The sequence below is a fragment of the Pocillopora verrucosa genome, chromosome 2 (assembly GCF_036669915.1).
Source record: "Pocillopora verrucosa isolate sample1 chromosome 2, ASM3666991v2, whole genome shotgun sequence".
Lineage (NCBI taxonomy): Eukaryota > Metazoa > Cnidaria > Anthozoa > Scleractinia > Pocilloporidae > Pocillopora > Pocillopora verrucosa.
Window position 1 is genome coordinate 1,478,217 of NC_089313.1, and position 25,868 is coordinate 1,504,084.

The following is a 25,868-nucleotide window of genomic DNA, read 5'->3' on the forward strand; positions in this document are numbered from 1 at the left end:
TAAACAGTAATGGTGTATTTTGAGGTCTCTGAAGGTTCTTTGGTATTATGACACACACCACGCATCCACCGTGACACTTCAAAACCACAAGCACGATGATTATCACCCGCTTCCCTCGATTCTCAAACATTTCAGTAACCTTCCGCTCCACCCCCCTGGGGGTAAACTGAGCCAAGACACTTCTAAATCTAGAGCCTAACACACTAGGACCAGGCCTTTGTGTTCCCAAAGTATTGACACGGTTCTCGTAGATCTAAGAGAGATATCTCTTAGAGGTCTTAGTGAGCCTGACGTAAGACTTACAGATACAACCAACATGCATGAAATCAAACAAATTCCTTTTCTAGACAAATAAACACAGTGCTAACCAACAGTTTGGCAAGTGAAATAGAAACAAATTTCTGTTCCGTTGAAAACATTTAAAACGGAATACAAAATGTTCATAAATATTAAAAGCAAACTGCGACATTCTGACTTTTTCAGTTTGTGAGCAAGGTGACCTCCAACTGGTGCCTGGTCAGCAAAATGCATAGTCTACGGTTCACTTAATGGCCTTAAAATCGACTGAGGATATGATAAAATCGGTGTGGAAAACAAACCATATTGCGGAGAAAAATCCAACGGAAGATGTGATAGAATGTTGTCTAAGAATGAAGAAATACTTGGTAACTTTCGTGTGGCTTTTGTCTTCTTTGTTTATCGATAGGGTGGAATCGACTGGTACTTTGGACCAATTATCAGGTAGGGTAAAGACCTAATTCTGTCATGGTATAGTTTAGGCTACCAAAATAACAATACCAATGTTTGTGCAATATTAAAAATCTTTAATTACTTTCATATAAACGCTTCTTGTAGAAATGCTATCGTGAAACGAGAAAGCGTTAAATGGACCGAAAACATTGCGAATCGTGTTTTTTTAATAGCGTTGGATGGTTAGTCTGTTCAAGCGTTCCATCAAAGGCTTATATTCCCTGATATACGATTTTTAAGCGGTCATGTTACCGTTCGGTCGGACCAAACCGGGCTAACGGGCCAGACGTAACCATGTCACAGACCTTTCGGGTCTTAGTTTTTAGGTCTTCGTTTTCAAGTCTTCGTTTTCGGATCTTGGTTTGAGAGCTTACATGATAGAGGTACTTAAAGGTGTTACGAGACAATGAATGCAACTGTTTGTAAATATATGTAAGCGATAGAAATGATCAAATTTCGAAATTTATTATTTTCGTACAGGAAATATGCCTTTCCATTACAGTATGTCAATTTTCTTTGAGATCTCACAAGTATTAACCTGCAAAGAAAAGTACCCTCTTTGGTTTTTTTAGTTTGAAATGAAGTTGACAGAAAATACAAGTTTAAGAAAAAACAGAAGTATTGGGAAGATTTTTTATGGGAATTATTCAGTAAGTTTCTTTTTGTTAATTATTCCTTACTGTATCAATCTGCAGTTCGAACAGCAACCCCAGGTTCATCAGGGAGCCCAAGAAGCGAAATTGATTTGGAAACAGGTGAGATGCTGGTTGAATAGATCACAACATATCGATAAAGTGCATGCGAATACGAGTAAAATTTTCATCTGGCAAGTGCAGTATGTTATATCATAGTTGTAGTTCAAGAATTACTCAAGCTGGCCTGGCCATTGAGAAAAACACCATACTCTTGCGCTGCCTCCCTCAGCGTAAAAATCGGATCCAGAAAATCAATGAGTATCAGAAAATTATCGATGGAACCACATAAATGTTTGCGTCTGACTTAAGTTAAAACCTGCAGGAAGACAGAAGGACAGAAGGGGTGGGGGAGTGGAACATGCGTTGCCATCACTGAATAAGTTAACGAACCAATCCATGGGTAACTTTGGAGCATGTCTGAACCAGAACATTTGCGAGCAGAAAGATTTTCTGCATAAAACATTAACTGTCCAGTTTAATTTTTTTCTGTCTTAGATAAGTCTGTCATTATTTGTGCTGGTCAGAACAAGTCATTGGAATGTTTCTCTCCTGGATCAACCATCGCTATAGAGGAAGCTTTCTGGGGACGCTTGTCAGCCGAAATATGCCCTTCGGAGGACGGAGACCCTGTCACGAACTGCCTCAGTGATCCCACCACCACACCTATCGTACGGAATCTGTGCGATGATAAGGAATACTGCGAGATACCCGCCCGGCACAACATTCTACAGCCCCAGGGGTTAAACACTGCCCCGGTAAATAAATATTTGGCTGTTAAGTATACATGTATGCCTGAAAAACGAAAATTTGTGCTGTGCAACGGTGAGACAACTGAGCTTCAGTGCGGTCAGGGATGGAAGATACATATCATGTCAGCCTACTGGGGTAGAGATTCGCCTTCTACTTGCCCTACTCCCCTGGGGAAGTTCTTCACCTGCGCAAACTCAGCAAGCAGCATTTTAGCTTTGAAGGAGAGATGTTCTGGAAGGGAGAGTTGCATTGTAACGGCAGATGATAAACATCTCACTAAAGATGGAAACCACTGTCCAGGGATTGACAAGTATGCTCTGATCAGCTACAGATGCCAGCCACCTAGTGATGTCGTGGGTAAGTGAGCTGAGCCAAAGTTGATATAAGCAATAAAATTTTTTTCATCTGGCGTTTTCCTCCCTCGAGGACTGAGGTGTGAATCCTCGTGAAGTCTCTTATCTTTTCATCAAGAGAATGCTTTTATTGACCCACGCCAGTGATTAGTAAAAACAGCTTATCTTTCCTAATTCGAAGACGGGAGATACTATTACACCATCGCTCTTCAACTAATCAGGCTTTCAACTTTGCTGATCCGAACTGTGGGCAGGACGCTTGTAACATATGAACCTAGTGGTTGGACCAGAGGTCTTAAGCTCGTTTTATGACAATTGATTAAGACATCTTTCTGTACATTTTGTTATCTTAGCAGATCTGCCCAACTCAGATGGCGAAAAGCAGCTGCTTGAAGCATCACAACAGGACACAGTCAGACCACTACACTCCTTGCTTCATCTGACACCAAATGCGAAGACTCCATTCCCGCTCAGAGAGTTGGTGAACTAAACTTAAGCATGTTGCTTCCAGTTCCTCAGTACAATCATTCTGATCAGCTAAAACCAATTTTCGATTTTCTCGGAGGACAAAGTGACGGAAAGAGTAAATCATTGCTCGGAGAAAATCTTCCTGTTCCAAAAGATTCCCGGCCGCTTTTGTCAAACAAAAAGGACACCTCAACTTCAGCAGCTCAAGGTGGCATTGGAGCTTCTTCACTCGCGAAACACAAGGGTATAACACTATCAAGAAAGCTGCCTGTGGCTAACCTCGCTTTGAACTCTGAACCGGGCGTGGGTAATAGCCAGGAGTCTCCCACAAAAAAACCTGAGGTTATCTCACGTGTAAATCCAACTTCCTCCATGAAGTCAGTATCATCTAATGAAGCGAACGTTCACGATGTCTTAAATGCGATATCGCCTCTGTCTAAAAATTCCCCTCCACAAACATCTTTAGAGTCTTCAATGAATCAATCACCAACCCGCAAGTCTCTACTACAATAGAGCCATTTGAGAGCCTTATAAAAACTTTTTTGACGAGCAAATTTGGACAAACGTTGTCGAAAAGTCTACTTGACTCGGGTAGAACCGAGGATTCTTCATACAAAAACATAATGGCGCAGCATTTTGGCTCTGCTGTTCAAGCAAGCCCACCTTCAGTCAGTAAGACATCAACAAACGAACACACGATCGCAAATCTCCTATCCGGCCTGATACATCAACCGTCAGGCCATGGACCAGCAAGAATTTCGGCCGCAAACAAGGACAATGAACAGATAGCCACTAAGGGTAACAACAAAATATCCTCTGCGACGATTTCTATAGGAAATAAAGAATTTTCATTGGGATTTATCCAAAGCCTTAAACAACGATCAGGAGGCTCCAAATGAATTACAAAGTACAAAAACAGAAGTTCAGTCATCAAAAGAGAGTCACAAGCAGCGAACCAAAGAGAAAATTAGGAAGCTAAATGAAAAGATTGCCACACTAGAAACTCTAAGCGATGCATTGGATGCTTTAACAACGCGACTATCGCCAGAGGAAAGCCAAGGAGAAAACAAGCAGGAAGAAATCTCGCCCAGCTCAGAGGAACCAGTCTCTTCAGGGCGAGACAGACGTAGAAAGCATCATACGCATCATCGTCGTCATCATCAAAGTTATGAGTTCACGCAAGACATGAATATGATAGGATCCCTCTTAGGTTGGGATACACCCGATACAGAGGTAGAGAAGGAAACTCCTCTCGTTCGAAAAAAGGATGAGGATTCGAACTCAATTGAGGGGATAAAAGGGAATAAAGGGTTAAGTTCAAAAGACTTACAAACTTTGCAAAGCAAGATAAATCAGGCGATAGAGGTGGCTGAAACTGCAGGAAGAAAGAACGATTCTAAGAGGCCAACTCCATCCGCGTTGTTACCGCTCCTTTTATCGGGAAAGTTAGGTGAAGATGTTGGGGCACAAACACGAGAAGAAGTAGCAACCATTCATTCCAGCCAAGGATCATCAAAAGGTTCTTCCAGCCACGGACAAGGAGCTGCAAGCGTTGCAAGATATTTTAACTAGGCTGATTGACAACGCCATGAGAAAGGGTACATTGAAGCAGTTAGTGAAACGATGGGATAAGAGTGGAGGTCCGTTTGCAGACATTGCAAGAAACATATCAGAATATTTAAAGGGAAACAGCAAAATGAAAAGACCAGTTACACTGCTGGGAGTTGCAAAAAACTTTGCCGGTAAAGGTGCAACAGTTCCAGGTAATTTGACTCCCAGTTGTCAAAAGGCGCTGCGGGTCAAAACAGTAGATTTAACGATATCAAAACGTCTGCTCTTTTTACTGAAGCTGTGAACGAACTGCTTGGAGCACTTTCGAAGCGCCATGGACTACACAGAAGAAATTCCACGAACCGTTCGTCATTTGTGTCAACTAATACTCTCGTTAACTTTAAAGGAGTACTTCTTGGAGGGCGCATTAACAAGCTCCCACCCCAGAAGATCCGCTAGCTGTCATGGAAAGTAAGGTCCTTGCAGAAATCTTGAGCGGAAAACAAAACAAAACGCTCGTCAAAAATTCTTCTGGAGCTAACAAAGCACTGAATAAAGATAGCAGCAGAATTGACCTGACGCACAATAATCACACACAACTGGTTCAACATCCTTTAGGTGAACAGAGTAAACAAAAACTCTCTTCTCAAGCTATGAAAAAAAGAATGTATCTAAAAGCATTCGGAATAACACCTTAATGGATTTCATGAACAGTATGGAGATATCTGAGAGAGCTAAAAGCCTTCCAAAGAATGCTAAACCTGGTAATAAACATTCTAAAGTGAGTCCTCATATCGATGATTTGATGACGGTGATTGCAGCAAGTCTATTAGATCTTAATGAGGTCAAAGAGGGGAACTCTTCAAAACACAAGCCATTAATAAAATACGACGAAAGTGGTATTGATAAATTTCCAAATGACCATAAGATAAGCGACTTTTCTAGTGGAGACGCTATACTGCAAGCACCCACAGATCACTCAGCAAATGTTACCAGCAATACCAGCAGCAGTAATCGATCCAGTGAGCTGAATAAGTCTACGAAATTGCCTATTAAAGTTACTTTGCAACAGAATAATACGAAAGACGTTTTACCAATGAAAAAGCCAAAGTTACAGCTGGAGGAACCCAGAAAATTGACTCCGGTGATCAGACAGTAACGTTAACTTTGGAAACGTTAGATGACGTTCCCACGCCCTCCCAGCCACCCGATGAAACGTCAACGATACAAACCGGATTACGTAATAACAAGTGCCACATTACCTCAACGTTCAATCAGTGGTAACACTAGGTAAAATAAACGCCACTCATGCGAAAGATAAAGAGCATTCCTTTACACAAAGAATAATCAAAGAGGAACCAAAGGTGGAATCTGATTTTACCGCAGACACAAGGAAGCCTGAAGTAGCTTTGCCATCAGATGATGACGGAAAATTAACGACCATCTCGGCTTCCCCTGAGTTAAATCCTGAAACTGAGGAAAATACCCAGAAGCCCTCAAACCCAGATCTTCCCCTAAATTTGCAAATGAATGCCATAGGTAGAATAGCAGGAAATACTGACCAGTCATCCTTCACACCCGCTGATCTATCTGCTGCCTTGACGTCGATTCCAGAGCTCTCCCCTGGATCCTTGGCCTCTAACAATGGCGAGACAAAATCTTTCGAAGACAAAGTTTTACCAATAGCCTCAGATTTAACACTTTCAACCGATTCTAAAAGTAGAGAAACCGAGAGTATCGTTTCAAAAGTGTCACCTTCTAATGATTACAATTCTAGCCTTAACAAACCAAGTTCTACTACTAACACAAGGAGGCGACACCACACCAACTGCGGCTGAAATACGAGAAATATCAACCTCAATCAAGGCTTTGTTGAAAGTTCTGAACACCTATTCAAAGAAGTTAAGACTTGAGGACGATCAAGGCGAAGAAGCTTCACCGAAGGGCACACTCCCTACAAGTAGCAGCACAGTCAGTAAAATGAACACTAGTGGTACAAAAGTAAAGGAAGAGGAGCTGAAAAAAACCTTGGAAAACAGAGCTTCCCGCAACAAAGTATACCAGCAACGTATATGCAAGCTTTCTGTCTCATCACCGACACTACCCAAATATGCTGATAGTGGCGTGTTCGAAAATATTCAGGAACAGCCACGTACAGAAGCAAGTAACTTCAATTGGAATCCAACACAAGAGCGCATGCGTGCCAATTACCTTTCGACGTGAGCCCCACGAAGACAAGCTTGGAGCCTCAAATGGGTGCTGAACAGTGGAGGCCTGGGAACGAAATGAATACCATCGGTGAAGAGCTTAAAGAGTTGAATTTACCTTCCATTGAGGATGACCCCACAGTGCGAGCAGTTCAAAAAATGGTTGCAGACGAAAATGCGTTGATAAGCCAGAAACGAAAAGCGATTCAAAGGGTCAAGCCTCAGGTTTCTAGTACGGCTAAGAGTCAACCGCCAGGTAGGCTAGGAGTGTTCAGTCGCAATAAAATACCGAAACAAAGAGGTCATCCAAGAAATAGTTCACTTGTGGAAGGTAAAAGAACCACAAGAAATTTCCTTCTCTGGATCAAAGTAACAAGAAAATGAAGAAGGATGCAAGAGGCAGGAACATCATCGCAAAGCTGAGCAACGACACGAGTTCTCACCACAACACATCGATTGTTGGTAACATAACAACCCCCCTACCTACCCCACAAAGGAATGTAACCCACCAAAATGATAAAAAATTCTACGTTAAAAAAGTGATACGGAAAAACACACACTATACCAAGACAATGAGGAACAGAGACGAAATACCCGGCGAACCCGTCAATACACATAGACTTAACGATTCTGCGTATGAATTGCAAGACAAGTGGAATATTCAGAAAGGGCCGGTTCACACAAACATAACTTCTGCTGGAGTGTCTGCGGCTCTGAAAAGTACCAAGCACGGAAAACGAAAAGGGAAAACTTCCGCTGAAGAAAAAAGTTATGACGGATCACACCGCACTAATGTCGTCAGTAATGTAAAAAGTGTCAAGAAAATCACAAAAGGAAAACTAAACGTCGCTGTCATTAAAGGAATCGCCCCAATATAAATGGAACTGTTTTAAAACAGAACCACGATAAACCATCAAACGTCACAAGCAAAATAAACTAGCGACTTAAACTTTAAATCCTTGCACGAGAGATCAGCCGGGTTACGTCATAAATGCATACTAGGTTAGCCCTTTAACCTCAAAGAGCGCTTGGACACTAATTTCTCCCCACAGTATCACCCATAAATCAAATTGTAAAGTTCATGATCAAAGTAAAGTCAAATACTAACCAATTTACAGAATGTCCCGATCGTTCTGAACAATTCGCGTTGGTTCAGTACACCTATAGGAAAAGTAAATGAGTACAGACTGTGGAGAATTTGAAATACCAATGTTAGGGTGTAATTTTAAGGGTGAAGCAAATAGATTTCTTGGATCATCGTGATGTTAAAGATGTACAATGCGTTACTAGCGAATAAATTGAAATGAGCTCCATGCTCCTACTACGATAAGTCTTTATTTTTAAATGCATATACGTTGAATGCTATCAATACAACATATCGCGTTGTAATCAAAAAGAGCGAGTGTGTGTGAAACAACCAGACTGCGTCGAAGTCTTATAATGAACAAATACAACTTTCAAGTTGGATTGTTAAGACATACAAACTAAATTTAAAATTATTACCCATCCAACTGAACAGCAATCATGCGACCTTCTGTAGAAGTAATTGAACGCACACTGTGTCAGAACCAAATCTCAGACATGACATACCTCAATATTATTCTATCTCTTACACTCAACCGATCACCAGAATTAATAATGAAGGAATAAAGACACCGCCATAGTATTCCCTCATGTCGGTATACTATGAAAAATTACAAAATAACAGATAGGTTCATCGACCTCTTTGGGTTCAGTTTGTTAATGATGAAATCAATTGTGTATCTACACATACATCGGCGACACTTTTCGGTAATGATCAATGGTCAATGTCAGGATGCATTTATACTTTGTCAAAGTTATGAAATATAGCGAGAGTTGTTCACTAATTGAGAAATTAAGGGCAATGACTGTGACAAAAGGAAGCCATAGCTAGTTGCGCTGGGTTTAAGTTTTTTTTCTATTTAAAAGCAGAAATATGTACGCCTCAGTTCCTCTCACTGAAATAATTTATTGATCTTATTTCATTTCAATTAAAACTTATCACCAAACCAAGATGTTTTATATGTATTTATAATCTCACCTGTAAATAAGTTGGCGGCAATACTATGAAAATTATGTGCTACTCGCGTGATTAAGAAGTGACGAAGCAACTGTATAATTAACAGAACCTATGTGGTGAAAACCAACGGATAAAACATCAATCATTCTCATTGAGTCTTGGGTATAGTCGAATGCGTTTAACATGTATCATTTAGAATATAGCTGTTTTTTAGCTTGTAAAAAAGACACAAACTCTCTCTATCTCTCCCGGTTACAAAAATTCACAGTGAAATGGTGTAACAAAGATTTTTTATGGTATTTACTCCTATATGCAAAACGGAACACAACGCGGGTACAACAGTCAAATAATCACACATCCAAAAATGTTTAAATTCTACACACAGTAACAGCAATCATTCTATGGTATAATAATACACGGTTCTGCGGTCTGAGTTAGAAGTAATATATCGCAGAAGAGGTAACAATGGAAATTTGTACACGTTAATATTCATCTTCTCTGCCCAAATTCCAGTAAAAAAGAAGGAAGCTGTAAATCAGTTCGAATCTATCGGCTGATTGTTGCTGATCGATAAAATTTAGCTTCCACAGTCTTGAAGTAATATCTAAGAGGTTTACATAAGTTTTAAATAAAAATCCAATCAGAGAAAAAATGTCATGGTTGGCTGCTATTTACAAAGCGTTATTTGCACATCAGAATTATTAATTTTTTGACACGGCAATGAAATAGCGATCGATGTATGTAAAGTAAACCTGTGCCATTGAAACATATTTAAGACTGATGATTTTGCATCGGTGAGAAGCTGAGATAAAATAACGGCTGTGATCTAAACCGGAAGTTGTTATTTACTGATCCATTTAAAATCTTAAACGGGTGTGAGCGGACTTTTATTTGCCAGACTGTCACGATGTCAATAAGGAAAGCGACCACCATAGCACAAAAAAATGGCGGCCGTCAACTATGTTTTCATAATAATAGTAATTGTAATTTCTTCCTACATTACTGGAACTAAATCTGGAGGATTTTGTGATGTTCGGAGGAAGAGAATTGTCTCGTCTTTAGTACACGAAGGCTACAGTCATAACGAAGATCTGAAATGGTTTGCTCCGATCTCTCGTGTATCAACCATCGCAACATCGCCCGTCTACACAGAATTGGCAAATCAGTGTACAATCGTGAATTGCTCGCCATTCAAATAACTGAAAATCCACGGATAAGGAAGCCAGGAAAACCGATGTTCAAATAGGTCGGAACCATTGCACGGAAATGAAGCAGTGGGCAGACAAGTGCTGATTTATCTCATTGCTTACTTACTCGAAAATTATGGTCAAAACGATCGAGTCACTAAGTTGGTTAACAACACTGATATATTTATTATGCCTTCAATGAACCCGGATGGCTTGAAAAAGCAATAGAAGGTATTTGCCTTGGTGAAATTGGACGTCCTAATCGTAACGGGCTGTCGATATAAATCGTAATTTTCCCGATCAGTTCAATAATTGGAACGACTACAATGTCAGATCAGCCCAACCGGAAACAAAAGCCATGTTGAAGTGGATTCTGGAAACTCCTTTCGTATTGTCGGCGAATTTACACGGTGGGTCCCTTGTAGCAAGCTAGCCATATGATAGCAATAACGAACTCATAAGGTCTGGTGGATACAGCGCATCACCGGATGATAATCTCTTCAGACATTTAGCTAGCGTTTATGCCACGAAACACCCGACAATGGGTAAAATGGGGAAAAGAGACTGCACCCGTGGCCAGTTTACAGGGGGTATTACTAACGGTGCCTACTGGTATGATGTCTCGGGTGGCATGCAAGACGTCAACTACCTGATTAGCAATTGCTTTGAAATCACACTTGAATTATCCTGTTGTAAATATCCATCCAAAAGCCATTTGCCAAGAGAGTGGAATAACAATCGCGAGGCGTTGTTGGCATACATAGAACAAGTGCATAGAGGAATCAAAGGGTTTGTCAAAGATCAACATGGGGTTGGTATCCAAAATGCAGTGGTTCATGTGCATGGAATAGATCATAACATAACAACAACATTGCATGGTGACTTCTGGCGTCTTTTGTTGCCAGGGGTGTATACAGTCAGTGTTTATGCTTCAGGACACAATTGCCAAAACTGAGTAATGTTAGTGTGAGCTCTGAAGAAGCTACACCATTAGAATTTGTGTTAGAGAGAAATGAAAATCAGAGAGCTACCCCTTTGCGTCATGTTCCATGGCTCACAGAACGGTTCTTTAGAACCAGGAGAGATCTGTCTTCCAGCTCTCAACTTGCTAACCATAAAGTTGAAGTTCCCTTCACAAGTATCAGCCTTACCAGTACAGATTACACTCAAGTTGTTAATGACTGGGAGAAACCGAGGATATTCAAAAACCATAATTTTCATGACATGACAACATTTCTACAGACAATAATAAAGTTGTATCCAAATATCACTAAGCTGTACTCAGTTGGAAAGTCAGTGCAAGGAAGGGAGTTGTGGGTGATTGAAATTACTGACAACCCAGGAATTCATGAACCAGGAGAACCAGAGTTTAAGTACGTTGGAAACATGCATGGTGACGAGGTTGTTGGAAGAGAAACCCTTTTGCTTTTAATTCAAGCCCTTTGTGAGAACTACGGCAAAGTACCTGCAATAACAGCACTTGTAGATTACACTCGCATCCATATCATGCCCTCAATGAACCCTGATGGATATGAGCGAGATACTCGTGAAAATGCCAGAAATGTTGATCTAAACAGAAACTTTCCAGACCAGTTTTGGCCATATATGAATAGGATTCACCAGCCAGAAACTTCTGCTGTCATGAAATGGATAACTTCCATGCCATTTGTGCTGTCAGCAAATCTTCACGGGGGCTCCATTGTAGCAAACTATCCATATGACGATTCACCTGGCAAACAAAAAAGTTCATACAGCAGGAGCCCAGATGATGCTGTCTTCCGACAGTTAGCATTGTCCTACTCCAAGGCACACCCTACTATGGGAGGAGGACGCCCTGTTCTGATTACCCGGATGAATATTTCAAAGATGGTATTACTAATGGGGCAGAATGGTACAGTGTTATAGGTGGAATGCAAGACTACAACTATGTACACTCAAACTGCTTTGAAATTACTATAGAGATGAGTTGTGTGAAGTTTCCTCCTGAGTCTAAACTCAAATCCTATTGGGATGCCCATAAAGTGTCTCTTTTGACATTTATGTCTCAGGTCCACACTGGTGTGAAAGGCTTCATAAAAATGAGCAAGGGGTTGGAATTTCCCATGCCACCATTTCTCTTTCTGGAATAAGACATAACATCAGCACTGCCAATGATGGTGACTACTGGAGACTCCTAGTTCCAGGGAGCTACATTATTACTGCCTCTGCTGCAGGTTACATTTCTTCTACCCAAAGTGTTGTTGTTCCTTCTGGTCTAGCTACAGAACTAAATTTTGTATTGAGACAGGTTGGACAGCCCTCAATTGCCACAGAGAAGATACCCCTCCAAAGTTTCACTACACAAAAACTTTATCCTGTGGAAACAATACAACCCCTCAAGAAACAGCTTTTTCCCAACAAACCTCTGTACCTCAGCCAACTTCGAGTTCTGTTGCTTCAAGTCCTGCGGAAATAAAATCAACTGTTAAAGTCCTGGTCCCTTCTCCATCAGTAGGTAGGTTGAATTTAATCTTATCTAGTATGTTTAAGTTTACACCTCTCAGAAAAAAAAAACTGGTTTATTTCTGTCTATATGCCAAAAAATGGTTGGAAAATAATTAAATTGTCAAGAGGTGGTTTATCTCTTTGGCTGCTTGGAGTTGAATAGCACTCGTAATCACTTCCAAACCGCCAATCAGCATGCAATAACAATGTCACCCTCAAGTACTCATTAAGGCTAGGAGAATAAAGGGAATTATCACCACCTAAAGAAGCTCTTGATTGTTAAACAAATTCTCCTTGTCAGCACCTTAGGAAATGCATAGGTTACAGTATTGAGAATGCATACTGATGTTAGGATGGAAAGGGTTTAAGATACATCATATTGAACATGAGATACACAAAAAGAACAACAAATAAGAGAGCACAAGAACAATGTAAGATGTCCTACTAGTTTGGATTAACCCTTTAACTCCCAGAAGTGATTAACATAAAACTTCTCCCTACAATATCCATACATTCTTCAGCAAACAGGTAATGAGAATATTCAAACTTATCAGGTAGAAGCTGCTGTATTGATCTAGCACCAAGTTCTCATAAATAATTTACAAGGAAATGTGTAGCAGCTACAGGGGAGAATTAACAATTTCAGATCTTGGGAGTTAAAGGGTTAAGAGTCCTCATGGTAGCTTTTCCATCTAGGAATGTTAGAAATTAAAGAATGTTTATTTTATGGAAAGCCTGTGAAATATAAGAGGACAAACAGAAAGTTTTACCATCCTGTTTAGGATTAAAAAAAGTACCAAAATGCTCTTATATCATTAACCCACATACTCTAATGTCATTTTGGATAAGATACAAACCAGTTTTTTTTCATATTTCCTTCACCAGACTTGTCGGTGAATTACTCTCAACACAATTACCAGCAGCTGACATCTTTTCTTAAAGAGCAAGCTAACAAGTGTTCTAGCATAACCAAGCTGACAACTATTGGAACTAGCCGTGAAGGAAGGGAAATCTATTCGTGGGTAATGACAGTGATGTCTGCACATGAAGCAGGTAAAGCTCATGTTGGACTTGTTGGTAGTTTACAAGGAACTGACATAACTGGGAAAGAGCTGCTTCTTAAAATGATTGAGTACCTTTGCAACAAATATCAAGGAAAGGACGATAGTGTCACCAAACTTCTTCAGAGCACAGTTCTTCACATTGTTCCAGCAGTAGATCTTGATGGAAATGAAAAGGCAAGAGAGGGTGATTGTAGTGGAATAATGGAACCTAAAGATGACTTATCAAGAAGTTTTTATTTCAACCTAACTCAGAGCAAGCAGAGTACACTGCCAAAGAATATTGAAGAGGTGAGATGTGGTGATTTTTACTTAGATGTTTTATTCTTAATGTTGACAGTAGTGAGTGGCATCAAAGGGGAAAGGAAAATTAGTTGCAACCAGAGCATGGTGGAATACAAGTAAACCTTGCTCTTGGGATCTTTCTCTTCCTCCTGCCACTAGGAGGTTGAAAGAGGAGGAACCATTCAATTTAGGCTGGTGATAAAGGGGCTTGTAAGAGCTTCAGCTGTGAAAAAACTGTTCCCTTCTCCCTGCTACCATCTCTATAAAAATGGAAGCAGCATAGGATAGTGTTTGTTTGCCTATCAGTTTCTTGAATGTCAGGTTAAGATCTCAAGATTAGCCAACAAACTTTTCCTGTTGCTTAGATCTGTGGTTAAAGTGGAAGGATTTTTAAGACAAAAATTTAAACTGATACCTAGAATGTTTCTTTTATTCTAGTTTCTTCAGTCAGCCGCTGATGAACCTCAGGAAGTTAAACATTTGAAAAAGTGGATGAACGAGCATAACTTTGTACTTCTGGCTGACTTTAGTGGAGGTGAATTGGTGGCAAGGTGAGGAGTGCAAAATTGTTTCTTTTGTTTTGCGGGGAGGGGGAAGTTGTTGTTGTTGTTATAAATCTTATTTCATAATTATCTTATTTCTTATATTCTCATGTAAAAATAACACTTTTTTTATCGTACAACAACTTGAAGTGTCATTCTGCCATTTCTTTCGTCCAAACAGTTCAGACAAACGAGACAAGCGCGAAGCGAGCGCAACGGGTGACTCAAGCGCAAGTGGAGAAGACTGGAAACAAATACGTCCACAGGGAAACCAGACTTTTTTTGTCACGCTTCTCGCCTAGCGCGTTCTCACCCCCGTGCTTGTCCGGCACTTACTGCAGCTTGTCTGAAAAACGTAATTGATGACGCCTATCCCGTGGGCAACTTGAAATCGAGTTCCATCCTTTGCCTAAATATAATCTTCCACTTCATTTCACAGGTATCCCATGAGCGTCCATACCTCCCACAGTGAATATGTGAAAGGTTCGGTGACAACAGATGACAAGTTATTTAAAGAGCTTGCTCTTAGCTATTCCACGAAGCATCCCACAATGTCATATGGAAGCAGTTGTAATGAATCTGCCGCTGGGTTTCCAAATGGAATAGTGAATGGGGCACAGTGGAAAGAGGCTTATTACACCATGCAGGACTACGCCTATTTGAGTCTGGGCATTCCACAACTCTCGTTCTTCATTTCCTGTTGCAAGTACCCACCGCTCAAAGAACTAGATAGTATTTGGGAGGCAAATCGTCAGGCGCTGTTAGGCTTTTTAGAAAAAGCTCATCAAGGAGTACAAGGTGTTATTCACAACCTAGATCACCGTCCGGTAAATGACACTACAGTCACAATAAGGAGCCCAAACGCAGACATTGTCCTCAAACAAAATGGAGCAAAATTCTATCGACCTCTTGCCAAGGGGAAGTATAAGATCACTGTGAATGCACCGGGTTATTCAAGTACTACCAAAGAGGTGACGATCAGTGAAGGTTTAAGGGCAAACATCATGTTTAATTTGCATAAAATACCACGATTTTTCCATCATAAATATGCCGCCATGGAGAGGTTTCTTCGAAACATATCGTCCACATGTCCAGGCATCACAAGGCTGTACAGCATTGGACAAACTGTTCAGTTCCGCAATATCTGGGTCATGGAGATCTCAGATAACCCCGGAGTTCATGAACCAGGGGAGCCAGAGTTTAGCTATGTGGGTGGCGTCCATGGTAATGAAGTAGTTGGTAAAGAGATGCTGCTGATGATGATTCAGCATCTGTGTTTGAGTTACGGTAAAGATGACTTGGTCACGCGGTTGGTAAACAGCACTAGAATACATATCTTGCCTGCCCTGAACTCAGATGGATACGAACTGGCCTCCGAAGGAGACTGTTCATCGGACAAGGGAAGGAATAATGCTAGAGACGTGGATATCAACGCTGATTTTCCGGGTATGTTCTCGTCTTTGAATTCAAAATAATCTCATTAAGGAGCATTTGATGAATCGTTTCGTGTCCAAGGTGATGTTTTTGTATAGGACTCATTGAGCACTAATTCAAAACAGTCAAATTTCCATAGATACCTCGTAGTATAAGCTTCGTAACAACCATTCCATCCTTTCAACTCCTAAGGTTAGTTTTTAACTTTCGTGGATGGTTACATTACATTTCCTCTCAAATAAGTTCTGAATTGGGCGCTAAATCAAAATGACACCATCTAACTGACCAGGTCTCATAACCTGTTTGCTGGATAAGATGTCGATGTTGTAAGGAGAAGTGAAATGTTAATCAGTTGAGGGTTTGATGTCTATCTGTACGTTTACCAATGTACTGATACGTTTCGCTATTCCAATCACCGGTCTGCTGGATGATGCACTAGTGTTGCAAGAAGAGATCGAGGTTAAAACACTTCTGGAAGTAGTAGGGTTGGTTCTTCTATACGTTTGTCCTTCACAGTATGCCGCTAATTTATGGAAGATGTCGCACACTAGAAACTCTCTTCTGCCTTTGGGTGTCCAGTTCATCTTTTGGCGATACACATATAGCACATTCAATTATCTTGCTGTTGTTGTGTTTTACAGAGTCTTCTGAGTCATCGCAAAAGGTTTTGGAGGCTGAAACAAACGCCATAGTAAAGTGGAGTAAGAAATATCCGTTTGTATTGGCGGCCAGTTTATATGGAGGTTCACTTGTTGCAAGCTATCCCTTTGATGCCCACCCTAAGGGTCGCTCACTTCCCCACCCTACCAATGACGACGACGTCTTCCGTTACTTAGCAAGTACTTATGCTAACTCACATCCATCGATGCATTATGGGAAGCCGTTATGTCCAGGCCCTTCGGTCGGGGAGGAGTTTCCTAAAGGTATCACAAATGGAGCAGCTTGGAAGAGCAAGGAAGGTGGCATGAAAGATTACATGTACCAAAATTCCAACTGTTTTGAGATCGGAATACACATGGGCTGTTGTAAATTTCCCTACGCACAGGAGTTGGAGCATCATTGGAAAGAACACAAGGACCCTCTGTTCTTTTTTGTGTTTCAGGTAAGGAACATAACTCTTCGAAAATTAAACTTTGCTTTTCGCACCGTCAACTTCATGCAGATGGGAGAACATGAGAACTTTAGTTCCTGAACTCTAATGAATACATCGCGACGCGAGCCACCCGCGCACACACGATGCGAGCCACTTAACCGTACCTAGTACTGTACCGTACCGTACCTCATTACAGACATGATGAAGGTTCACCTTCACCGCGTCTCTCTTCCAGTATACTCGAAGTATGGCTAGTCACCAATTATTTGGGGAACTTGAAAAAAGTTATGGAATAAGTATCTAGTTTGAAACGAGGATGCCTTTAGTCTTTTCTTCGTAAAGATCTGAGCAGAATTAACTCTCTCTCTATTTTGTGATACCTCTGACCGATGAACTTAATTTAATATAAATCAGCTGTATTCTTGTCTTTTATCTTTTTATATTCTATGAGTGATAAGATGCTGTTTTCTTTTTGGGCAGGTTCATCGAGGTGTAAAAGGCTTCGTTTATGATGATGCAGGCTCCCCTATCTCTAACGCAGTAATCTCAGTAGAAGGCCGTGATCATGACGTCACAACTACCAAAGACGGCGATTTTTGGCGAATTCTTACTCCAGGGAAGTATAAAGTTTCCGCTTCAGCGCCAGAGCGGCAAAAAGTGACGTTGGACGTCCAAGTTCATCCAAATGAGCCTGCGTTACAAGTTAAATTTACCCTGCCTCGACAACATTTAGTGTTTGGCCTACCAGCGGCTGTTATGGTGGGAATATGCGTCCTGGTAGCAGCAGTGTTCCTCCTATTTGTCATAGGACTGTGGCGTTTGGCGCGTTACAGAAAACAACTCACCGTGCGGAGAAATGGATATTTGATGGATTTTGAACACGAACGATCGATAAATTCGTTTAATTCTAAGGCGTTACTGAACAATGAGTATTCAGATGATACTGACGATGACGAAGAGGATATAGTTTTAGAGAATGTCAGACGATAATAATGCAATTTAGATTAGTCATCAAAAAGAATTGAAAGCCATCATTTTGCAAGTGGCTTTTGTTATAGCTTTTAGTGTCTCTGGGCTTCAGACACTTTTGAAAATTCAAATTTATCTATTTTTGGACACTGTACAATCTGAGTAATTCTAAGTGGAAAAATTGATGTTGAAATAATTTTAAATTGAAAAATGAAAATGATGGAAATGATACTTGTTAATCACTTTAGGGAGTTAAGGTTTAAGAGTACAATTGTTAATAGGGCTGGAATATGGCCGCTGGGGGGGGTTCATCATAATTTCGTTTCCTATTTTTGTACCGAATGGAAAACTGATCAGTAGCTCTGCTGAAAGTCAGATATGTTGTTTGTGTCTTGACACAGAATTGTTTATTCTCAATAACTCAACAAAATGAAGAATGTATTGTACTTCTAAGGTATTATTACATCCCGCTACAGTTGTTGGGTACAATTTCTTTTATAAGTAAAATAAAGGAATAGAAAAGTTGCCAGTGGAGGGTGCAGCTGTCACAGTTAATATCTTACATGAACATAGCATCCCTATGGAGGCTTGCTAACAGACCACCGTTTGACAAAGGGGAAGTGAGTAGTTTGTGCGGGCAGAAACGCTTTTTTTACGATCCCTTGGCCTCAAACGGGGGTGTGTGGGTAGACTGGTTACTGAAGGCCGAAAAGATTCTCCTCAATCTTGCCTCAAATTACAGATACAGGGTGTTTGTGCAAAGTGAACTTGAATGGAATGAAGACACATTGCGTATTCACGGGAAGTGCAAATTGTTTTCTGGCAAGACATACGTGGATTTCGCTGTTCCCGGTAAAGGATTCTGATCGGCAGCAGAGATTCAACTGGTTTGGGTTCGTATTTTGAGGCATGATACGATTGTAGAATTGAAATGTAACCTGGTGTTAACCCTTCCCCAATGTCTAATAACATATAGAGCGGTTGCGTGAAAATGAATACCACACACGTGTTCACACTTACAAAGAATGTCGAATCCGAGCTGACCATACAAGGGCGCCAGCGTGCAAAACTAGGTTAAAAGTAACTTTTTAAGACCCATCCACACGCTCTGCGTTTCCGCGCGCGTGGTATCGCGTGGGAGAATTGCCATGAAAGCGAGGCTGGCGCCATCTTGAAACGCGAATAAGAAAGAAAGATGCCGAAGCGGAAAGAAGCAAACGAAGAGGATACAAAAGGTTGGTAGAAGTCTCTATTCTACACTAGTTTGAACTGTAATGAACTACAAATACTAGATTTTATACCATCGAGTTCTCTTATGCTGTGTTTGAGAGCCCCTCGTAACCATATCATCTGGCGGAGACGACTCATGGTTTCAGCTGATATGTTTTGGAACAGTTTCGTTCTTTAATGCTTGTGTTTTAATCAAGTATAAAACTCTCTCGGTGAGCATCAAGGCTAAATTTGTGGCCATCTAGTAATCTAGCATTTATGTCAAGGAATAAGTGATTTCATAAAGGAGAGGTTAGCTTTTGATCAGAAGACACAAGGAGCATGTATGTTTTGTTGGTTTTGTTTATCATGTTGATAAATAGAATTAATTTCTTGTGGCATTTTATGCTCAATCAAAAATCACAGCGATAAAATTAAAGGATTTTCTTACTGTTTAAAGTGCAGTAAACACTCAAAATGACAAATATATAAACAAACTGAAGAATCAAACAGGTTGCAAAATTAACCTTAACACCCAAACATCAGCATCCACATTCTCCATACTGTTCTCTATCCATTTTCTTTGGTACTGTCAAGGGAAATTGGTTTATCAATCCAAGCTTTAGATGCTGGTCACTCAAAGGGTTGGAAGGGAGTTGTGGATGAAACTTATTACTGGAGGAATCAGGGGTGTATGAAAAAGAAAGACAGTAGAGTGTTCTTTGATGAAGATTTTTAGAACCAAACACAGATGTACATGAGAGAGCTATTTAACTGGAAGTGGTCCCTTTTTTTGCATTAGAATCATCATCCACTTCTCCTAAAAAGAAACACAAGCACAAACACAAGAAGCACAAGAAGAAGAAGGATCATGGACCAGAGGGACTTGAAGAACCTCGCAAAAAGGAAAAGAACAAAGATAAGAGTAAATCACGAGAGAAAGACAAGGACAGGGATAGCAATAAAGATGAGGGAAAAGCCGTGACTCTTAAGATAAAACTTGGGGGTGAAACATTAGCAACAACACAGTGAGTAGATTGAAATGACACCCTAGGTTTTAGTGCATCAGTCTTACATGTAGCAATATAAATTAACCCCATCACACCGCACTCACATGACACAACAAACAAAACAGTGAATCCATTTGGGCATCTTTAATGAGGAAACTGAGAGTCTCTGAGAGCTCAAGGAAAGTCTTTGGAATGGGAGGGAGGGAAATGATGGCATGAACGAATGGAAATGATCAAATGTCAAGCAAATGCCAGTCAACAGAAAGGAATCAATTAGGGGAACATTAGTTGATGGAACACCAAAAGCTAATATCATAGAGTTGTACGGCAGACAGCAAGGAGAATTACAAATGAGATCTTGTGAGTGAAAGGAGTAAACTGGTGTAATTAAGATGAACCAGCCCATCTTATGGAAATATGTAATGGTAGATTAGAGTTTTTTCAAATATTTCAAATATTCAATAACCCATCAAACTGGCTGGTGTTCTAGTATTCAAAACAAAGTGTAATAACTGAACATTTTGCTGGCTTGTGTTTTTAGAATGGCAAAAATAGTTCCTGTGAAACCGCCAGAGGCTGTAATAACCAGTGGAGAGGAGGAAGACGAAGATAGTTATCAGCCATCTTGGCAAGGTTTGCTGAATAGACAAGTATTCACTATATAAGCATCATTAACCCTTTAACTACCATGAGTGACCAAGACAGAATTTCTCTCTATAATATTATCACAATATCAGGCAGACAAGTGATAATAATAGAGAAAAATATCAACTGGGTATTATTAGCTAATGTAATATCAACTTCTCCAAAGTAACATCTTATGAATTGTATAGCAGACAATAAAGCAAATTTCTTATGAGATCCTGGGAGTGAAGGTGGTAAAAGTATCTTCAACGTTGTTAAGTGTACTCTTCATACCACATATCCATGGTTCATAGGCTATTGACCCTTTAACTTCTGAGATCTGATTGTTAATTCTCCCCTCTAGCTGCTACACATTTCCTTGTAAATTAGTTATGAGAACTTGGTGCTAGATCAAGATAGCAGCTTCTACCTGATAAGTTTGAATATTCTCATTACCTGTTTGCTGAAGAATGTATGGATATTGTAGAGAGAAGTTTTATGTTAATCACTTCTGGGAGTTTAAGGGTTAATAATAAAATCAAACTGTTCCCCTAAACATGGCGTGATTCATAGAAATCTTCTGCATCAGTTTTATCAAGTAATGCTTATTTTGTGAAAGATTGTTATTCAGTAAATGACACAGGTATACTTGGAAAAAAGAACGGGGAGTGCTCCCAATAGGAGCACTTTGTGGGTAGCTTCGCAAGTGAGATGTAGTGTGTCAGTATTTAGAAATGATAACTTTGAGAGTTAATTAGGTTGTGTGGTGTTGTTTCTAAGGAAGTGAAAAAGACGAGAAAGATGAGCCTGAAGTTGCTGAGAAACGTGGCGATTCTGATGAGTATGTTTTTTAGTTTTACACTCATAGTTGCAACACAGCTAAAAAGAATATTTTACTTCAGATCTACGGTTGAACAGTTGAAGTGGGTTTTCTGACCTTATGGGACTGACCTCACAAGTTTATTAAAAGGGACTTTATTGTTTTCCAATCATACCGTTCCTAAGGTATAAACAAGTAGAATTATTTTAACAATCAAGAACTTCTTGATATTGTAAGGGAAAATTAGATGTGGGTCACTCTTTGTGGTCAAAAGGTTGAGACATTTTATCAAATTATCCAGAATAAGAAAGGTCTTCACTTAAAGTAGGGTTGTTTAAATGAGCTTTGACTGTAGTGATGTTATTTGACAGTCAAGAAGAACAGAAATGGTTAGATGCATTAGAGAAAGGTGAACTGGATGACTATGGTCGCGTCAAACAAGACAAGGATGTGAGCATGATGACTGCCAGACAGGTAGGATTCCTTTGAACCAAAACTGTTTGGTTTTTTTTTTGTTTGTCAAAACTTGTGATAATTTTTATTTTGAAGAAATCTATATTAAATCATACCCTGCTAGTTTGAACTCTGAATAACACTGTCCACTGTATAAAACTGGATAGCACAGTATATTTTTGAACAAGTATGTGCTGGAGAGCGATTCGTCCATTGGCCAGCATTAACCCTTTACACCTTAACATCAAAATGCATATTCTCCATACTGTCCTCTTTATATATTGTAAGGTGCTGACAAGGAGAATTTGTGTAACAAAGAAGTGAAATGGGGATCATTGTCTATATTGTAGTGACCTTAATGTGTGCTTCAGGGGTGATCTTGTAAGGAGAAATTAGATGCTAGTCACTCTTACGTGTTAAAGGGTTACATGTAACTGCCCCATGAACAACTGGGTTCATCATTCAAGTTATGGGAAAAACCATTTACACTTTTTAACATGCAAAGTAACAAAAGTTAGTGAAATTGTCTTTGCTATGATAATCACCATCCTCAGCTTGGCTGTTAAGGTGTAGTAATTACAATTCCTAGTAATGCAAACTTTTGTGTCTTTGTCAGAGAGCCATGCTTGGACATGAAATAGAGGGAGAAAATCAACTTTTGGAGCTTCCAACAGGTAAGATGTTTGTGAAAGAAACCAAAATTGTCAGAACTGACTCAAGGCTAAGGCAACTTGTGGCATTGATATTAACCTGCAAAGTTAGGGGAAGGATGAAACTATACAAGAAGATGATTTCTATTGGATAAACTTCTTTTCAAGTTAATTTTCATTCACTCCTTAATGTCCTTGTAAAGCTTTCTAGAGATTTATGTCTGGAAAAAATGCAGAGATTCCACCTAGAGGTTATAATGGAAGCTGATTTTCAGTGGTCTACTGCAGCCTATAAAGCTTTGTGAGGTCTCTTACCATTCCCATGTAGAATTTTTGTTTGTAAGATTTTTGTGAGCTTTTTGATGGACACAGCTGCATGTTTGCTATAAGCAATCACTCAGTGACTTTGTGTTCATTATGTCATTGTTCTTACATCTATGTCACTAATGAAAGGCAACGCATGATTTCAGAACCAAGACGGAAGAATGAAGACACTGAAGAAGCTCAGAGAAGACGGAAACAAAGAGCTAAGAAGAGAAAACAGCAAATGCAGAAAAAAATTGAAGAAAATAAGGTACCTCAATGGTGTATGAAATCAATAATAACTTAAAAAGCTATGTTTAGAGCCAAGGTGTTGTTAACAGACATGTCTGTGTGCACACATTTCAGAGGTACCCCTTCTATCAATTACAATACTACTATACTTAAAATGAACTAAGTTTTTGTGGCAGAGGAGATGCTGATTAGTATAACTCACAATCAATAATTTCACTTTTCCTAGACACAAACTGTGAAGAAACTGTTGGATAGAGAAGCTACAAGGTCACGCAAAGAGGAGGAGAAGGTAAAGCTCATGAAAAATTCACATGCTTTACAGAAGCCAAATTTTATACCAATTTTTATGGCAGCTGACCATTACCATACACTTAAGGTAGATGGGTGAAGGGTACAGTTACAGACAACTTGCTATCCTTGCCCAAGTTGATCGAAGTAACTCCCAGAGCAACACAGCTCTATTTTGTGGCCAATCTAGGACTGCTGTAAATTTTTTTCAGTGGACACAGCCTAGAGTGCTTGAGATTAATTATTTTGAGAGGTGTTGGCACTTAACTTTCCTAGTAGGAAACTGTCTATTCTGGTTTTTAGCAGGCACGAAAAAAGAAGCAGGAGGTTCCTCACATCAGATATGTCAGTAATTACCAGGGATTTGCTATGTCCTTTTCAACCGGCTTGGAGTTTCCATTACAAATGCAGTCATCTCAGGGGTAGGTTTTAAAAGGTGGAAATAATAATAATAATAATAATAATAATAATAATAATAATAATAACAATGATAATAATAATAATAACAATGACAATAAATAATAATGACCACTTTAATATTTTGGAGTATAACATACCTATGGGAACTTTTCATTTCTTATTTGTGTGCTCTGTGGTCAACTAAATTTTTTTGGGATATATTTTTCAGGCCTCCAAAACCAAGATCAGCATGCTCAGCTCAGGGATGTACAAACCTGAAGAAATATTCATGTTCTAGTAATAATCTGCCAGTTTGCAGCATGGCATGTTACAAGAAGGTTCAACTGATTCCTCGGCAAACCGCAACTGCAGTCTAACCAAGCAAATAGATGTAATAGAGGGCTTTTACAATTGAGCATTATAAAACCAAAGCCAAAGTAATCACAACGGCGAATCAAAAGAAAGGAAAAAACCTTTAACCTTTTCACTCCCAAGATCTAATTAGTAACTCTCCTTACTATCTGCCGTACAATTCTTATGATGTTAGTTCAGAGAATTTGATATTGGATCAACTAATAATCCCATAATTGATATTCTTCTCTATTCTCATCACCTGTCTGCTTGATATTGTATTGATATTGTAAGGAGAAATTCTGTCTTGGTCACTTGTGGGAGTGAAATGGTTAAGAGCCCATAGGAACATTTAAGTTAAAACAAGAAAACTTTGAAAAGGGTGGGAAAATGCACGTGCCCCAATAAGGGTTGGTTTTAGTTTTGCATCTGATTGGTTATGAGATTAGTGGAAGTTTTCTGGATCAGTAACAAAGCGAAGTAAGGCAAAAACAAAGCAATCCCATTTTGACACTATTGAAAATTGCTCTACCAACAATCCTTACATTACAGATTCCTTGCAATGAATCCAAGCTGATACTATGGATCAATATCAGTATCTGGGCAACTGCCCACCTACCCCTCCCCAAACCCAGTATTAACCCTAAGTTGTTATCAATAGACTGTTGTTGGGTTAGGGGAGGGGTAGGTGGGCAGTTGCCCTGATACTGATATTGATCCGATACTATTTTGTGCCAGTTGAATTCTTTTGAACAGGTTCAGATTGTACTTTAGTTACAACACTCAATAAAGCACATTTAGGATTAAATATTTTATTGTACTGTTACAAATTCCTGAGGTTCTACTGGTCTCTCCTACATACTCTGCTATTTATTCCTAATAATAGATTAGTGGCCACCTGATAAAAAACATAAAACCTAATGACAAGAACGACCTTACTTGTACTAGTTTGGTGTAAGTAATTCTACAGGCAGATATTCCATACCTTAACACCTGCACCTTTTACATGCACAATAATAAGTTGAGTTTGTGAACTAACATTAATGGACAAGCATTCTACTGTCAGTAGCTTACACACACAAGGACTGCAAACTGTACATAAGATAGTGCAATTTTCTGGAACAAAATTCATATTTACAGCAGACAACACTAGGTTATTATTCTCTTATCTACCTAAACAGGGACATTTCATGCAAGTATATATACATATGTAGACCTTACTGGGAACTCGTGAAAGTTTTTTTCCTAAAATAATTCTTGAAGATAAAAGAATGTTTTGTTGTACAGTACAACATGTTGTGTACATATGGTTCAAACACTTTGTTTCGTTTCAAAGATTGGCATCAAACCATACACTGAAAGAAAGTAAAGATATATTTGGTTAACTAGCGTTGACTGATAACTCAGAGCCCGCACCGCTAAGTATAAAGGTTACACTGTCTAGAGCAGAACAAGCAAAATGTATTTACCACTCTGTGAATGCTATGTCATTGGGATGTCTTAGAATTATTTCCTTGACTTCCTCAGGAGGAAAAAGTCCATATTCTTTAGCTCGTTCCCATCTTTGTAGTCTGGTTATTCCTAAAAGTAAATAGGAAAGCCCGTACGCGAAGATAAGCTACAAATAACATTAAATCAC

The 25,868-nt window shown here is 39.6% G+C and overlaps 4 protein-coding genes across 5 annotated transcripts in view; 3 read left to right on the plus strand and 1 right to left on the minus strand.

Annotated features, from left to right (window-relative positions):
* The first annotated feature begins 552 nt into the window (after positions 1 to 552).
* On the plus strand, positions 553 to 7,825 carry LOC131797368 (putative leucine-rich repeat-containing protein DDB_G0290503). Its single transcript, XM_066162147.1, is given in 18 exon segments — positions 553 to 741; positions 1,446 to 1,505; positions 1,941 to 2,552; positions 2,902 to 3,009; positions 3,012 to 3,393; positions 3,483 to 3,869; positions 3,871 to 4,533; positions 4,535 to 4,788; positions 4,791 to 5,014; positions 5,017 to 5,206; positions 5,209 to 5,691; positions 5,694 to 5,816; positions 5,819 to 6,359; positions 6,361 to 6,606; positions 6,608 to 6,648; positions 6,651 to 6,746; positions 6,749 to 7,128; positions 7,131 to 7,825. Coding segments are annotated over 18 exon segments (5,481 nt in total). The 5' UTR covers positions 553 to 572; the 3' UTR covers positions 7,653 to 7,825.
* Positions 7,826 to 9,751: 1,926 nt separating this feature from the next.
* On the plus strand, positions 9,752 to 18,405 carry LOC131797345 (carboxypeptidase D). Its single transcript, XM_059114958.2, is given in 14 exon segments — positions 9,752 to 9,921; positions 9,924 to 10,070; positions 10,072 to 10,213; positions 10,216 to 10,274; positions 10,277 to 10,949; positions 10,952 to 11,830; positions 11,833 to 12,072; positions 12,075 to 12,365; positions 12,368 to 12,496; positions 13,372 to 13,838; positions 14,271 to 14,383; positions 14,814 to 15,820; positions 16,450 to 16,910; positions 17,382 to 18,405. Coding segments are annotated over 14 exon segments (5,280 nt in total). The 5' UTR covers positions 9,752 to 9,759; the 3' UTR covers positions 17,892 to 18,405.
* Positions 18,406 to 19,021: 616 nt separating this feature from the next.
* LOC131797385 (INO80 complex subunit B-like) lies at positions 19,022 to 24,835 on the plus strand. Of its 2 annotated transcripts, none has more exons than XM_059115008.2 (10): positions 19,022 to 19,105; positions 19,882 to 20,107; positions 20,631 to 20,722; positions 21,494 to 21,554; positions 21,905 to 22,007; positions 22,603 to 22,660; positions 23,107 to 23,210; positions 23,418 to 23,480; positions 23,783 to 23,901; positions 24,108 to 24,835. In XM_059115008.2, the coding sequence occupies exons 1-10, from the start codon at positions 19,066 to 19,068 to the stop codon at positions 24,253 to 24,255; spliced, it is 1,014 nt and encodes a 337-aa protein (XP_058970991.1). In that variant the 5' UTR covers positions 19,022 to 19,065; the 3' UTR covers positions 24,256 to 24,835. The 2 variants fall into 2 exon arrangements, with proteins under 2 accessions (XP_058970991.1, XP_058970992.1); XM_059115009.2 differs by having other exon boundaries at positions 23,786 to 23,901.
* Positions 24,836 to 25,037: 202 nt separating this feature from the next.
* Positions 25,038 to 25,868, minus strand: part of LOC131797386 (DNA polymerase delta subunit 4-like) — a 1,434-nt gene continuing 603 nt past the window's right edge. Inside the window, exons 3-4 of the mRNA XM_059115010.2 lie at positions 25,699 to 25,810; positions 25,038 to 25,584 (exon numbers count right to left, since the gene is read on the minus strand). Of these exons, the coding sequence (XP_058970993.2) occupies positions 25,560 to 25,584; positions 25,699 to 25,810 (137 nt within the window). The 3' untranslated portion in view covers positions 25,038 to 25,559. The remainder of the gene's footprint in view (positions 25,585 to 25,698; positions 25,811 to 25,868) is intronic.

What these genes read in the sequence shown, in the direction of transcription:
- LOC131797385 (XM_059115008.2), top strand. Translation starts at nt 19,066, where the DNA reads ATGCCGAAGCGGAAAGAAGCAAACGAAGAGGATACAAAAG. An exon ending in GCATGATGACTGCCAGACAG is followed by an intron (nt 22,008 to 22,602) that starts GTAGGATTCCTT and finishes TGTCTTTGTCAG; the next exon opens with AGAGCCATGCTTGGACATGA. An exon ending in CACGCAAAGAGGAGGAGAAG is followed by an intron (nt 23,481 to 23,782) that starts GTAAAGCTCATG and finishes TCTGGTTTTTAG; the next exon opens with CAGGCACGAAAAAAGAAGCA.